Raw genomic sequence first — 16,739 nt, 5'->3', positions numbered from 1 at the left:
AGCATCTTAGAAATGTTTTAATGAGACTTCTTGAATGGCAAGAGAAAGGCATTATCACACAACTAGGTGGATTAAGAAGGGAGTTTTTTATTCGTTCTGATCTCTTTTATTCAGGTGTAAGGTAATACATGATCTTGTTTTGTTATTTATATACAATATAGAAATACTAACAACACTTGTTATAGTTCTTACTGTGTATTTCTTGAAGCATATATATTCAAATTATCACAATCTGTACGGCCAGTAAGCCGAAACTTGTTTCGTTCGAGACGTCAGTTTAGACGTTACACTTCTTGTGTACAAAAAAAAAAGTGTCTTGCAAATAGCATTAACTTTACGTCTGCTCAGCGGATTATGTTGATCCGGGGGTTTGCGTCAGCATAATCTGCTGACGCACTGATGAGTCGAAGACGAAACGTAAACTTAATTAATATATATTCTTATTAGGGGCCTTATGATTACTTGCTGAAAAACTAAATTTAATATTGTGGGCCCAAGGAAAACATTTTAAATATATCAATATTCTGCCAAGAAATATTCTACAATATTTTTTTGTTCAAAACAAGATCTACGACTGTTGTTATCCATCATCCTTTACTTCTAAATTATCTCTACTACCGGATTACATTTGACAAACGGATAACTGGTAGATTATTCCAGAATATTGCATTATGGTAATTTAAATGATTCGTTGCTCATGAAATTAGAGTAACGCAGACTCCAAATCGTAAAACAATATTCAAGTTATCAGAATCGTGCCCGGTAGATCATCTCTATGTGCTTAGAATAATTGGCTTGGCCGATCTTCATCTTCCAAACTTTCGCTGAATCATTTTTCATTGAGTGAATGAAATGCAATTAATCAACTGTTATTGTTTACATATCATCACAATTCAAACTGTGGAGTGGAAATTTCTCGCGAAACGTAATCAATTATGAGAGTTCGTCAGAATCCATGCTAATCTAATTGCCTACATGATCGAGCCTTTCGTTACGTCTAAGCAGCTCCCCTATGAAATTTGTCGACCCGTATCGGTCCGATCATCGGCCCGATTATCGGACCGATTGAGCACGATATGGGGCCGATCGTAGCGCTTCGATCGGCCCGTCATCGGACAATTCTGCACCATTTGCATCAACCGCGTCGTCCTAAGAAATCTTTATTTTTACATTATGTATCGCTAGAGAAACAGAGCGAAGGAATATCAAACAAGGCATTTTCAAGCCGACGTCTTCCCGATAAGGTGTGGTATAGTGTTAAACATTCTTTTGTTTCGACCATAGAGGCTTTAACCTTAAGGTCATTCGCCTCTTAGGGCCAGAAAAACTCTGGCCCTATGCTCGGAGTTGAAAATCCAACCCCGATATATCCCATCCTCTGCGTATAAGACATCCGCTCTCTGCTTTGGTATTTTCATCACTCTTTTGTTCTATCGATACACTATGTAAGCTTGAAACGCAGTCAAAAGCTTTCTTGCACGATGCGTCCGATGCTCGGATTTACTGGGTCTCGCACGCTGTCTCTCTCTCTTTCTCACCGGTGAGACTATACAAGCATGGTACTGACGTTTCCCGGCTATCCACGGCCTGCTTGTTTTGCCTGCCAGTGTCCGCCTGGCAAGCAACCAAGCAAGCAAACATACAAACTGCCCGTACGGAAGCGGCAAGGGCTTTCGATTCGCTGACTGGAAACCGGCTGTTTGCCTTCAGTGTACGCGATAACGTCTAGCGGTGCGGGTGATTCTACGGCTCTTTACAACCAGAGACAATAATTTCAATTTTCTCCGCTGTGACGCGACCGAACAGCCGCACGGAGATACCAGAGATTTGCTCCGCTGGACACACACGTATGACTGCGCTGCCGCCCGGCACAATCATCATCGAGTGCGAAAGTGAGTAAATTAATCGCTTCCTTCAAGTCAGTGATTTACCGAACAGAAGATAGTGCAGTTTGTGCCTTCGAAGTGGAAGTCAAGTTGTTCGAAGGTTTTTGGATTTAGGAGTAGCAGCGGACCGAGAGATTAAAAGTGTTAAAAGTTTATTTCGTTGTTTGCTTAAGAAATTTGCTTGGATCGTTTGTTTGTGCTGACGAATGAATGATCGTATCGGCTGTCGTGCCGAAAGTTCCGTTGTCCGTGTTATCAAAATTTTCGTAGAGTGTGGATCAGATTTCTTGCTTTTATTTCAATACGAAGAGTGTAAACAAAATTTCCGAAGCGCTAGGCTGTCGTTATCCGATCGAGACATTGTGTCTAATGAGCCTTGAGTTCCGTTACTAATTACGATAGAATGTTTGCGTAATTGCTTTGGCGTTCTGGCAAACTACGGTATCGCGTCGTCTACCACATACTAGCGGTGTGTGCACACACCAAGTTCCGTTGAAATAACGTAATTTGAATTTCGGTTTGTGTTTTCCTTGTTCCTTGCAGGCACCTCTTCCGGAGTAGACGCCGAGGATCGATTGCCCCGCTGCCGGCCCTGAGGCTGAACGATAAGGAAATGATGGCGAATGACTTCGACACGCAGAGTGTTCTGAGCAATCAGAACTCTATCACTAGCGTAAATTCGCTGGCCAGTCTGCTGAAGGAGAAAATGCAGGTAGGATCCTAAATAGATTTTGTTTATAAGGAACGCTATGGACGTTTTGATTTATGTCTTCATTATGTTATTTATCAAGCTTCAAGCGAAAGTGCCATCAGTAAGTTAAGTTATTTTTGCTAAACATTGCATTGTTTTTCAAATTTTCATCAAATCTCAGAGTTATTTAATTAGCTTATACGTTCAGGATGCGTTCGACTGATCAAATGAGAACACATATTGCATAGTGCTCCTTATCAGTTGTGTGTTTTGTTTACTCTTTCCAAGTGCACAAACAAGATAAATTAATTAGTACCATTGTCCATTGAAATTGAACTCTTCGCTAATTAAACCGAACCGGTTGTTTACCAGAATCCGTATCGAATCATTTTTTTTTGTCAAAGCTTTTTTCAATGTTGAATACTTTCCTCTTAGAAAAAAAACGTTCAACGGTGGTCCTTCATTGGTCTAATACGTTGGATCATTGGTCCAATGAACGTCCAATCAATCGTTCAACGGGAGGCCAACACGGGACCTTCGTTTGTGGATTTTGAAACAGACCATTGAGCCGACTGCCATTTTTTTTCGTTCAACAAAACCGGCAGACAGAGGTCCATTGTTGAGCCATTTTTAATACGAGGAGTTGGAGCCCTGTTGGACGAGTTTTACTGGAAAATTTCCGAAATTTTTTCCACTTAATTTTTAAACTAACACTACGTACCTGTACAATACTTCTACTTCTCGTAGAATAACAACAAATCTTTCTTCTATATGAAGGTAATACCTAATTTTAACAATATTTATGCAAGAGAAAAAACAACAACAATCCGTTTCAGAAAACCGAACGAATATTTCGTGCAGTATGTCGTTCAACAAGCGCTCAACGACCAACAAAATAGAGCCACCTGCTGAGAGGGTCGGTTCAGAGCTGCAAATTGTCAGTCATGTCAAATGAACTTGACAGACTGACTATAATTATCGTCAACTGTAATCGGTACGGTCAAAGTGTCTGTCAAATGAGATACTCGATAGTTCTATGACCAAGTAGAAGTATACTCAGTCAAAGACAGACCACTTTTTTGTTTTCTCATTCTCCTATTCCCTGTTGAAGTAAAAAAATTCCATGAGAGTACTAACATAAACATAAATTGATAAAGTTCATTGTTCTTTGCAAAAAGTCATCGAACTTCGGAGTTTATTGGTGTAAATGAATATAATTCAACAGCATAAATTTTGATTGATATTTAGACACATCGTAATCAAACAGTGACAGGAGAAATGAAGATAACATTAATCGCATCGGCAATCAATGAGCGTCCTGGTGAGTGTAATATCAAGAGAATTTAAGTTATGACAGATTGGCTCTCAGACACTCAATATATGATGATTGGTAGAGCTTGGTTGGCAGCAGTCCAGTGACATAAGCCTTTCAATCTTCGTCGTGCAAAGTTGCTAGTTGATAATGACATTTAGCAGCTTTGACTCGGTTCAGTCAAAAGGAGATGTTTTTCGATTCTATTGCTTATGTTATTGGAAGAAGAGACATTCCAAGACAACGAACATTAGCTTATAAGTGATGGAAAATGTTGCTTTTATTGGCCTTTGGGATCCAACGTATTTTTCACTGGTACCTACGCGAAATGTACTGCAAAATTCGGTGCTCAAAAAAGATCATTTCTTCGAAAAAGTTTGCAGGGTTCCATACTTAGCAAACACAAAATGTAATAGTATACTCAGATAAAATTATGTAAATATAAATTTTTAATCTACACACGTGCTACGTGTCTGTCTCTGTGATAGTAACAAAGCACAATACAGTGTAGTAAACAATAAGACGATTGTTCGATGAACGAGCCTCCAATAAAAAATTCCTTCTGCCTTCAGTAAGTGAAATTTAAAACTTGCTAGAGGAAAAAAAATACAGCTCGATATAAACAAGGTACAAGAGCTTCAACTGAACAAATCTGATAACGCTGAGTTTTAGAGATGCCAATTTCGGTAAGCCTAGTGAGAAATCGGACAAAAGTAACACATCACTCAAAAAGTCGTGTGACTAACTAAGTTAAACACTTGTAGATTTGCCCTAAAATCGAATTTGATTTTTCAAAGTTATCTCCTTTAATAGCAACATAATCATTCCAACGCTTCTCTAACATCTTGTCGCCGTGCATCGGGCTACCCATTAACTTTTGACAAAATTATCACATCGACTAATGACATACCCCGTTGGAAAAGTCATTCCAAGACAATTTTACCATGGAACAGTACACACCGAAATACCGTGCTGAAATTGTTCAGCTTTACGTTCAAAACTAGGCCAATTTTCGTCGAAAAATAGTCATGACAGACGAGGCACATTTTACGTTAAATGGATGCGGTAATAAGCAAAATTGTCGCTTCTATGCCACTGAAAATGCTCAAATAAATGAGGAACAGTCTCTATACGACCAAAAAGTTACAGTTTGGTGTGGTGATTGGGCGGATATGGTGATTGGTCCCTATTTTTTCTAAGATCGGCGATCGTTATCGAGCCATAATAAATGATTTGGTGATGTCCATTGTTCGTGAGAATGGTTTGAACAGATTACAACAGGACTGTACAACATGCCATACAGCTCGACTAACAATCAATTTGTTACGACCATTGTTCCCCGGACGAGTCGTATCGAAAAACAGTGATTTTCACTGATTTCACTTGATTTGACGCCACTGGACTAATTTTTGTGAGGCTATTTGAAATCCATGGTATACGCTGATGAGCCAAGTACCATAGCTTAACTCAAAGAAAGCAACGTGAAATCGTCGTCATATCGACCGATACATTGGCCAAAACGATGGAAAACGCCGAAAAAGGGCACATTTTGTACTCAAGGCCGGTCATCTTTACGCGATATCATTTTCAAAACAATAGCTATATTAGGATAGGATGATAATAGGATATAGATCACTATTTCCTCGAATAAAAATAAATTATAATCGAAGTGAAAATTATATTTTGTTCAGGAAAAAGTGCTTTCACTTTAAATGACCAACTCTGTAGAAGGGTTTGTCTCTGGTCTCAATATAGGCTTCACATTCGACAATTGCTTCTTCATTTGAATTGATTTTCTTACTAGTGAGCATTTTTTTTAGATCAGCGAAAAGCCGGTATTCATTGGGGACCAGATCTTGACTTTATGGTGCATGAGAAAGTAATTAAAAGTGTAAGTCGTTCAGTTTAACCATCGACTTGTACTTTCTGGGTGAAGTAGTGATTTTTTCTTCGACATATGAGTTTGTTTTTCACTCACATATTAGTTCTTTTGCACTCAAATAATCTAACAACGCTATGTAGAATTCCATATTGATTTATTTTCCCTTTTTCAAAATAGTCGATGAAGATTATACCACGTGCATCCCAAAATACTGAAGCCATAACCTTCCCAGCTGACTGTTGTGTCTTCGGACACTTCCGGCGTGGTTCATCGGCTTCAGTCTACTCAAATGATGAACCTTTTGATTCCTGAGTGAAGTGTCGGATCCATGTTTCATCCATTGTCACATATCGATGCATAAAATCCGATTTCTTACTTGTAAACATGGTGAAACACTGCATCTATAGAACGTTGTTATATTTTATAGACTGTGGGTAAACGCGAACTTTTTTATATTTTTCGACCTCAGCTATCTCACGCAGTTTCCATTTACAATAAGATATAACCAATTTCTGCTTTTTTTCTATGTTTTATAGAGTAATTTCCTCAATTGAACGACCAGATCGTTCACCATCATCGGTGTCTGAACGTTCAGCATGTCAATAATAAATGGTTCTTCTGAATGGATAATTGTACTGAATATTTTTTTCAATAAGCAATGATAAATTAACACACGAAATTGTTTTGAATCTTTTGTTTTGAAAAAGTAGCTTCACTTAAAGGGCTGTCACTTTTTATAACTAATCGTAATGTCATAAATTCTTACACATAGTCTTTTGAACGGTGGTATTTCTTAAACGCCATGTGAATTTGGCAACGATAGCGCCATCTCTGTGTCAGTTACACGACTAATTGAGTGATGTAGTACACCTAAATTTAAGAATATCGAAAACTTTTCTCTTCTCGCTCAAAGCAACCCCAGAATTTCTGATACCACAATCAACAACAATTAAACATTTCAACAAAATACTAACTAACGGGGCTCAACAACAATACGAAAAAATAATACAAAAAGAAAACTTTTAACGATGCTTCCAAAAAAATGAAAGCAACTACAGCGACCATGAATCATTGGACGAAAGATCGCGCATTCAACCAATAGCTCCTCAAGCATCGCTGTAGACTGCCTCTCTAGAGAAAACCCGATTTTTGATCGGAGCTCAGAATATGACAGCGACAGAACCGAGTTTAGAATCTTTTGACCTTATATTGTCCCATAAAAAATACAGTCCTGGCAGTGAAAAACTCGCTGGAGCCTTTGCATTTATCATATCATTAATGGCGAATTGATATGATTTTTAGTCTTCAGCTGAAAATTCCTTGCCAGATTATCAGTATCCAAGGACTATCGATCAAAATACATATGAATTTGCATAGAAGTTTGTGTAGAAAACAATAGGAGTCGGGCAGTCAACATAAAATACACACCGAAAAAACGTTGAAAGCTTTCCACAAGACAGTAAATTGACTGAAAAAACTAGAACTAAAACAAAAAGTTATTTTTAATTATTTTTGCCACCGTTTTTTTAAACTTTATTTTCAAAAATAACATTTCATTATGCTAAAACAATTAGAAGACATTTGCAAAAATTCCAATTTTTGTTGAAAACACACACATTCAAAGTGACCTTGAAAAAATTTAGACATACGAATAGAAGAACTATAGTTTTTCTTAAATTACTTGGGATGTTTCGGAAAGAAAAACAAAGTGGAAATTTGCTGGTAATAAATAGGTAGTGATCGTTCATGGGATCTGTTAGCGACGAACCGTATTGTATTAAGGGTATTCCAGTTTTTTACGTTTTTGATCGTTTATTAATTCAAAATTAATTTATTTATAAAAACTATACTTCACGGATATGGTTATTGCAGGATCTAAACTATACAAAAGTTTTGAATTTATAATAATAAGCTGAATATTGTTGTTTTTATGAGGGTTTAAAGTTGAGTATGCACCTTCTCATTATTGGGAGGAGTGCGTCCTTGTGAGTTGTCTGAAATTTGCCAATGAGGTGTCATTTCACTTAGGAGGAAGGCCGTACCAAGATGAACTACGCCAAAAATATTTATTTCTATGTTTTTCTTTTATATATTTTATTGTTTATAAAAAAATCTCGATAGGTGCATGCGTCGTACGTGAAAAATTTTCACTTCCGTCAAAACTTTTCGAAAACTAGCTTTTTCTCATTTTGAATAGAAAATGAATTAAATTAAGTTTTTATGATTATGATTCTTTACAAAGTGAATTAAATTGTTTTTCGTGTGGCGACGAGTGAAACGACTTGCAAGGTTGTATTATTATAGACTGGCTCATGAAGTCTTTTCATCATTATCGATGTTCTGTGTGTCGAATTGGTAATTACTTAGAACAAGTGATCATAGAGATTGGGATTCTGATTCAATATGAATGGTGTGGTGTGTAGTTAATTTGCACTCTATGATGAAAACACGTTTTTCATCTTTAGTTCCATCTTATACCATGGTTGTATCGATAGCTAAGAGCGAATCCTGGACCTCATGTGAATCCAAATCTCCAACTCCGCGACACCTATGGAAGAGAATGATGAGTCGTCGTCCTTCCGGAAAGTAGGTAAAGTATCAACAGTTCCCCTTCTCTTTATCCTTTATCCTGTGAACGATGGTGATAGAGGCGGTCGGACATGATAAATATCATGCTGTTGAGATGGTATCAATTCCCAATACTATTTACTAAGAAACTTTTATATGTAAAACAACAGAAAATATGACAATATTAATGTGAAATCCGCCAAGATCTGCGTTATAACGCAACGTTACGCAAAGTCCATCTTTTTCCTCAAATCACGGCGAATAATTTGATTTAGCGCTTACCAAATTCTGTAAGATCATTTTCGAGAAATCTTGCCAAGAAAATGAGAAAAGGTGGTTATGAGAAAATCGCTTTAAAAGTTTTATCTCAGTTTTTACTAGCTATTAAGAAGTGTATCGAAAATAAGCTATCCACAAATTTTGCTTTCAAATTATGATAAAAAACGATATTTTATTCAAACTAAAAATTGATCCTCTATTGTACGAGGTTAAACTTGAGCATAATGAAAACCGGATGAAATTTAAGTTATTCTTACACGAATTTTCGAATTTTGGATTGAACGCTCTTTATCAAGTTTCGGACAAGTGTTGCATCGCATGTTTTGGACGCTTGAGCTCAATTTTTTACGAACTCCTGCATGTTCCCAGCTGCCTTACCAGTCTTCCTGAAGACCCTCTTCACGATTGCCCAGTAACGTTCAATGGGTCGAAGCTGAAGGCAATTTGGTGGATTGATGTTTTTCCCAACGAAATTTATTCACTTTTCCGCAAACCAATTGAGAGTGGTTTTGGCATAGTGAGCCGACGCTAAATCCAGCCAAAACAGTGGAGGTGTACTATGCTTTTTATATAAAGGCAGCAATCGACACTCAGATCGATAGATTTCTGGATTTATAGTTCCGGTAGTGTAAAAAATTGTTTACTTCAAACCACAGAAACATATTGCTTGCCATACCAGTACCTTTCGACCGAATTTCTGCACTTGAATCGACCTGTCCGCATCGCTCACATCCTCCCCAACGACGACAGTAAAGTATTGTGGACCTGGAAGGGTTTTTGAGTCCTCCTTTACATAAGTCTCATCGTCCATCAAAATGCATGCATCCGGACACTGCAATAAACGCGAATACAATTTCCGGGCCTGTGTTGCTGCTCGCTACTTCTGTTCCAAACTTTGTTTCGAGAATTTCTGCTTCTTGTAGGTCTTCAGGTCATTCCGACACTCGTTTCTGCTTTTTTGGCCAAATCACGTATTGACATTGATTTGTTCTTCTTGATTAGAGATACCCCTTTCTGGTTCAGTTTTGGGTTGGACAAACCGGGTTTTCTGTCTCTTCATGGTAGCTCATCCCAAGAATAGTGTTCCCCAAACTTATTAATGATGGTTTTAACACTGGCATGATGAATTCCAAACCACTTCGCACATTTTCGTGTAGTAATACCCTTCTCACGTAGCCATGTGTCCAGAACTTTAATTTTCACTTTTTTGAAAACGCAAAATTTCAACCGCACAAACAAGTAAACAAACGAAAGCTGACAGCCAAACGCACAGCATGCCGTGATCTGAGCATAAAATACCATCAACAATATATGCGTACAACACTAATGTATGTGGATAGCTTATTATCGATACACTACTACCGGTTGTATAGTTAAGCATACTACCAGTCTGAAATTTCCGCACCATAAAATAATCCTTCCAACAAGCATATTCAGGATGGAAAATCGAAAAACTATAATATAATGAAAATTCTTCTCTTTGAATATTGAAGTTAATTATAAAACGAATAAAATTGTCAATAATCGACTTTATAACGAAACATTTTTCAAGTAATTATAGACACATTCCCATACGTATGATATTTGATCATCATGTTTTGAAACACCCCCTTCGAAAAAATATTCTAGGCACGCCCCTGCTTCCGACTATTCGTAGAAGTGTTGTAAGCAATCTTCAGCTTTTTTCGTATTTTTTTTACAAACCGTATAACAAAAATACTCCTTTGAATACTTACAATTTCTTTTCTTTCCTATGTTTCAGCATAGTTAGTTTTACTAGCTATGCTGACATTATATATTTTTTTAATTTAAATTTTTTTTTGGGGACGAGTATAGCGTGATGGGTAAATCGATGCTTTTCACGCTGCCCACCTGGTTTCGATACGAAGAATTCCGTAGGAAATAATCCAAAAAAGAAATGGTAAATTTAAATCTTACTTCGTACTTTTTACAAAGATTTTCAATCTATAACTCCACTAATAAGCCAAATTCGAATCAGCCAATAAGTACTTGTTTTGATCAGAACTCATTTACGATACTGCCAACGGCCACAATGACCACGCGCCATGCAGCTGCCCGTTTCTCAGTTGTTTGCTGGCAATGTAATATCCATAACTGATCAATTTCAGTCACAACAGGTTTGGAAGTCACGCGACTATTACACACCGCTGCCGTTGTTTGCTCCGGTGAATCACTTTCAACTCACCGGGGCGACAGAGTGCACGCGTCACCGTCACATTCTCTCTGCCATCCGTCGCGGCAATAAGTGGCGATAACGATCTTCGAGAGGTGCGCGATGGAATCAAGATGGTGCTGCACGTAGTAGGCGTCATTATTCAATTAAGTACAAATTCCCTTCATTGGCTCGGTTCGGGTCGGGACTTCGTTCGAGCAGGAACAGTTGCATTTTATGTAGATACTGGCAAATTCCGGTTGGGCTGTCGGGATTTTTTTAATAGCAAATTGCATCCCGTAATCCAATTAAAAAGCTGTTTGTTTGGAAGACACATTTTTGACAGCATCGTTCCAAACGAGCAAACGACCTGTCAAATACAATATAAAGCTAACAAGAGCAACAATGTGGATTAAATGTTTGAGTTGTTGCCAATATTACGGATAAGTTGTCGTCACTCTGGTTATAGGCACTCTATTTCGAACCACACCGAACGTGTACGGTCAGATCATATACGAAGTTCTGTTTGACCTGGAAGTCTTGTAAAACGTGTTTTATCGCATTCAATACAATTAAATTGACAGAAAGATTTGCCCTGGGTCGGAGCATAAGGCATGAATGAATATTTTGTCTGTATTCTGTATGAATTGAACTTGAAATATTGACATGATTTGAATTCTTAACATAATAGGAAATTTGACCTATTTATACTCATTCTTGTTGGATCAATTTTTGAACAAATTTTCAAATGTTAACTCAAACTTTATTTCTACATATCTATATAAACTTGTCATGAACACATTTGCTTTGAGAGGACGGGTACAGCGTGATGGGTTAGTCGATGCCTTTCACGCAACCCACCTGGGTTCGATTCCCAACCCCGCACATAGGGTCAGAAAGATTTTCTGGTCCGAAGAGGCGAATGCGAATGACTTTAAGCTGTGAAAACCTCTATAAATTACGCATGACATGAATTCAAGCTCTATTTTTTTTATGGTAGTAGGATTCAACATCCACCTTTTTGTGTGTGTTTCGCTGTTAAATTCAGTTAAATAGGCTGCAAATGATTTATATGTACACGCGTTTGGATGTAAATTTATATAAATTTCGAAGCTTCATCTATTGAGATGCAAAATTCCTTTTTTTAGTTGTTAGTAGCTTCGACTTTTCTAGACAGCAAATGGTTTTCCTGTAAAGTTCAACACCAACGTATCTTTGTTATTTATCGAATTATAATGATAAACAAACAGATCTCCAACATGTGGACATATTGAGAAATGCAAAAAATTATTGTAATTTATTTTAATATACAATTTATGGGAGCAAAATTTTTTGCATCCGATTCACACAGCAAAGAAAAAACAAAGTCAGTTTATTCTTAGCGTACAGAATCATTGCATGGCTAGTTCCACGATCCTACTGACATTGATAATCTTTCCAGGTTTGGGGTTCGTGCATACGAGAACTGTGGTTTAATCATGCCGGAAACTGTTAATGGATTTATTCAATCATCTTCTACTGATAAATTGCCAATAGTCTGTTATTTTTACCACTATTCAATTATTCGAGAGAAAATCCGGTTATATCTCTAACATGACCCATCCTCTTTTTATTCTTTACCAATTACCAACGAGCCACCGACAAAAAAAGATAGATGGATGAAATGGAGAAAGTCGTCGAATTTGTGGAAAAAATTTCATCCATAAGTAGAAGCCGATCCTTCAACCTGCACCTTATCGAGCTGGTTTTGAAGGCATTTTTCAAAGATCTTTTCGTTGGAAATCGACGTTTTCGACCAAAATCTTGAATATTTGTTTGGACATCAACTATCACAACCTATCAGGTGTACAACTTTGCTTCCGCCGTTTTCAGATATGTGGCTGTACCGGCTGAGGTTGGTCAAAATACATAGATGATAATGCCTTTAAAGTGAGTGTGTACAGTGCCTAACGAATTGTCATTGCCATTTCAGTGACAGTTGTTCTTGTTTTCGTATTATTCACGCTCGAAAACATCTGTTTATGTGCCCAATTCTTGCCATTTGCGGTAAGTTTTACTTTTCTGTTACAATTCGAAAAAAAAAAACGTTTTAAAAATGGTGATTTCGATGTCGAAGACAAACATGGTGGTGGAAGAGAAAAAAACTTCAAAGATGAACAACTAGAAGCATTGATTGATGAAGATTCGTGCTAAACCCAAAAAGAGCTTGCCGAATCGTGAGTCAGGAAGCCATTTCAAAACGTTTCAAGGCCCTGGGCATGATTCAGAAGGAAGGATATTGGGTGCCGTACGAGTTGAAACCAAGGGACATCGAGCGCCGTCTATTTGTATGTGAGCAAAGACAAAATCGTAAGGGATTTTTACATCGAACCGTAACCGGTGATGAAAAGTAGGTTCGATACGATAATCCTAAACGCAGAAAATCATGGGGAAAGTCGGGCAGAGCTACTACGTCGGAGGCAAAACCGAATGTTCACGGCACCAAGGTTATGATTTGTATTTGGTGGGATCAGCTCGGTGTGATTTACTACAAGCTCTTAAAACCGGGTGAAACCATTACAGGAGATCGCTACCGAACGCAACTGATGCGCCTTAGTCGCGCGCTAAAAGAAAAGCGGCCACAATATCAAGAGCGACACGACAAAGTCATCCTCCAACACGACAATACTCGGCCTCACGTCGCAAAAGTGGTCAAAAAGTACCTGGAAACGCTGAAATGGGATGTATTGCCCCACCCACCGTATTCCCCAGATGTTGCCCCTTCTGACTTCCACACATTCCGTTCGATGGCACACGGCCTGGCAGATCAGCATTTTCAATCCTTCGCATTTTCAATTCTATGCACTCACTGTGAAAACCGGCTTTCGAACAGAGGTTAGGAGAGGCCATATACCATTCAACTTAGTTAGTCGAGTACGCAAAATGTAAGCGTGTTCATGTTACAAAAATATGCACTCGATTTTCTCAGAGATGGACCGATTTTCACAAACTTAGATTCAAAGGAAAGATCCCATGGCCTGTTATTGAATTTAATTTTTATCATAATTCTGGTACGGGAATAACTGGGTAAAATGAGCAGAAAAAAGGGCACTCGATTTTCTCAGAGACCGCTTAACCGATTTTCTTCAAGTTACATTCAAATGAGAGGCCATGTAGTCCCAAAGCCTGCAATGGAATTTTATTCGTATCCGACAACTTACCGGTAACCGGTTACAGAGTAGCGGGGAAAAATGTGCAAAAAAGCAGTATGAAAAGTGTACTCGATTTTCTCTGAGACCGCTGCAACAATTTCCACCGGTATACCGGATTCTTGTTCCTGGTTCCGAGAAAGTGATCCTGTACTCCAAACTAAAAATCCCTTCAATGTCTCAAAAACGGCTGAACCGATTTTCACACACATAGATTCAAATGAAAAGTATTGTTTTTCCTTAAGTTAGTGTAGAATTTTGTACGGATCTGGCTTCCGGTTTCGGAAATACAAACTGCAGTGTGTATGACATTGTGAACCGTTATTTAAAGCGATAACTACAAACAAGGACTCATAACTATTTCAATTTATAGATTATGTTAGATGCTGGCTAAAATAATTGTTTTCAGTTATTCCGTTTATCAGTTCCCGGTATCGAAAGTACAGGAAATAGTGGTCAAAAGTTCGGAAACGGAACCATTTTCTGTTCATTTTCTTAGAGATGGCTGAGGCAATTTTCTCAAACTTAGACTCAAACGAAAGGTTTTGTTGGATTCGTCTTCCGGTTCCAGAACAACAGGGTCACAATGCAAAAAATCCGAATTCTTTTAAACTAGTTTATGCTCAAGAAAACTTATTTGTTCTTAGCCATTTAGGTTTCGGTACCTCGGGCACCGGTATGTGCTACAGCGCACATTACTGTTTTTTATTGTTTTACGTTTCACATTCAGTTCGTCAGTGCATTAGCAGATTATGTTGGATTGCTAATGCCACCTCGTTTGTTGTTATTCAAAAAGAAATGTTTTGAAGAATCCCTTAGTAATATTTGTTGAAACATGAGTTATATGAGAAAGGACCCATTACACCACTAGTAGGTGGTTTTTAGTTTTATTTGGTTTGGTGAGGTTTTTTCAATTACACACTAGTTTTTTTGTCCCACCTGTTTCTATTAAACCTTTAATGACAGTTATAAACCATAAAATGTATTTTGATCGCTAAAGTTTTTTACGTAATATAGACCAATATTGATAGTTCGTATTGGATCTGCTTCCGAATTGTAGATCAAAAGGCTAAATTAAAAAAAATAGGTAAAACGCTATAACAAGATTCGTGCGGCCATTGAATCCATTTGTAATCTTATTTCTAGGTCTTTCTTCGTAATATCAATTGATTTTCAACCGCTATCAGCCTATTTTCTGTATGCGAAAGAAAGTTTAACCAGAAATACCAATATTGGTAGGTCATATTGGATCTGATTCGGGAATGTAAATCTGAATTCAACATAAAATTATATTTGTGGGAAGAAGATGACTGGGGGTAAAACAGAATATAGTTATTTGCGGTCAATCTTAAAAAAAAACATTTATCTAACTTATGAACATGTCAGGAGTACCTTTCGATTGGTCGAATTCAATTTTTTCCAGAGTTTCACAGTTAGTTTTCAAAGTAAAGTCAGAAAAAAGAGGAATTGGAGCAGAACGGGCATGATAGTGAATTTTGCGGATCTTCTAACTAACATAAATCGATTCTACGGTAAAATTTGCATAAGAAATACTAACTTTGAAAATATTTGCTCGAATTTATAAAATAATTGAGCAAAGTCGCGTTTTTGATTGTTTTTTCCTCACTGTGCATTGGATGAAAACAGCATTTTTTTGCATCGTCGCTAGGAATAATGATTAGAAATTTTTTTAGCATACTTCACCCGGTGTCATAAACCTATGGAATCATGTGACCGTTTATATTAGTCGAAATTTGTGCGAATTGATTTTGCTATTTTTGAGAAAAGCTAATGGCATTATTCAGCTCGGTGAACTGATTCCAGTGGCATATGAACCTTGGCACTTCGATATTATTTTCACTAGTCGAGTTTTCAAGTGATTGCGGAACCTTTCTGTATGAGAAAGACAAACACCATCAATAATCATTAAAGTGTATCTTCCGGTCGTATCAATCACTGCAGATAGCTGAAGCCTGCTTCAGATAGAATTGAAACAAGGACAATTGCCTGTATTTCAGTTATTTATTATTGAATTCAAGATCTTTTTTTATACAATTGTAGCGTTTTGTTTATACTTTTAGGAATAAATACGGATGAAATTATTGGTCACGGTTTCGAAGGAATTCTTGAATTTTTCCTGTAACACGGCTCATTAGGCGGCGCACACCTTCTTCGTCCATCGTTTTAGCTATCTTATTCCACCAGGTCGTCATCTGATTGATGTCTTTGACAACCTTTTCCTTTGCCTTGAGTCTCCTCTTCATGATTACCCAGTATTTCTCAATAGGGCGGAACTGGGGGCAGTTGGGTGTGTTAAGGTTTTTCTGAACAAACTGGACCCCTTTCTCTGTATATCATTCTTGAACGACTTTACTGTAATGACAGCCTGCCAAATTTGGCCAAAACATTACGGGATGGTCGTGGGATCGAATGAACGGCAAAATTCGTTTTTGGAGACACTCTTTTTAGTATAGTTCCGATGTCATTGTCTTATTTGTAACGAAAACTTTCGTTTTCTTGCCACAGCTGCAAATGCCTCCCAATTCATAAATTTTCTTACAAATTTTTTGGCAAAACAAATTTAAATTTGACTGGAACATCCCCCCGAGACGATGCCAAATAAAATTTTTGACCTGGGATTTGCCCGAAGTCAGCCTTGACATAGGTTTCATCGTCCATCAGAAGACACCTGTCGAACTTGGTCAGCACCTGGTCATATAGTTTCCGAGCACGAATTTTGACCACACTATTCTGTTTTAT

General features: G+C 37.6%; 1 protein-coding gene across 4 annotated transcripts in view; it reads left to right on the top strand.

Annotated features, from left to right (window-relative positions):
- The window catches only part of LOC131433049 (myogenesis-regulating glycosidase), a 48,907-nt gene that overhangs the window by 28,565 nt on the left and 3,603 nt on the right, over positions 1 to 16,739 (top strand). For 2 of the 4 annotated variants that reach the window (XM_058599780.1, XM_058599781.1), the window contains one exon: positions 2,430 to 2,598. In XM_058599780.1, coding sequence (XP_058455763.1) covers positions 2,430 to 2,598 — 169 coding nt within the window. Of the gene's footprint in view, positions 1 to 1,608; positions 1,893 to 1,938; positions 2,356 to 2,429; positions 2,599 to 16,739 lie in introns of those variants that run through there. The other 2 variants (XM_058599782.1, XM_058599783.1) reach the window with 2 other exon arrangements.

The sequence above is a fragment of the Malaya genurostris genome, chromosome 2, assembly GCF_030247185.1.
Source record: "Malaya genurostris strain Urasoe2022 chromosome 2, Malgen_1.1, whole genome shotgun sequence".
In the NCBI taxonomy this organism is placed as follows: Eukaryota; Metazoa; Arthropoda; class Insecta; order Diptera; family Culicidae; genus Malaya; species Malaya genurostris.
Note: the sequence above shows the minus strand (reverse complement) of the source record. Positions and strands in the feature narration are given on the sequence as shown.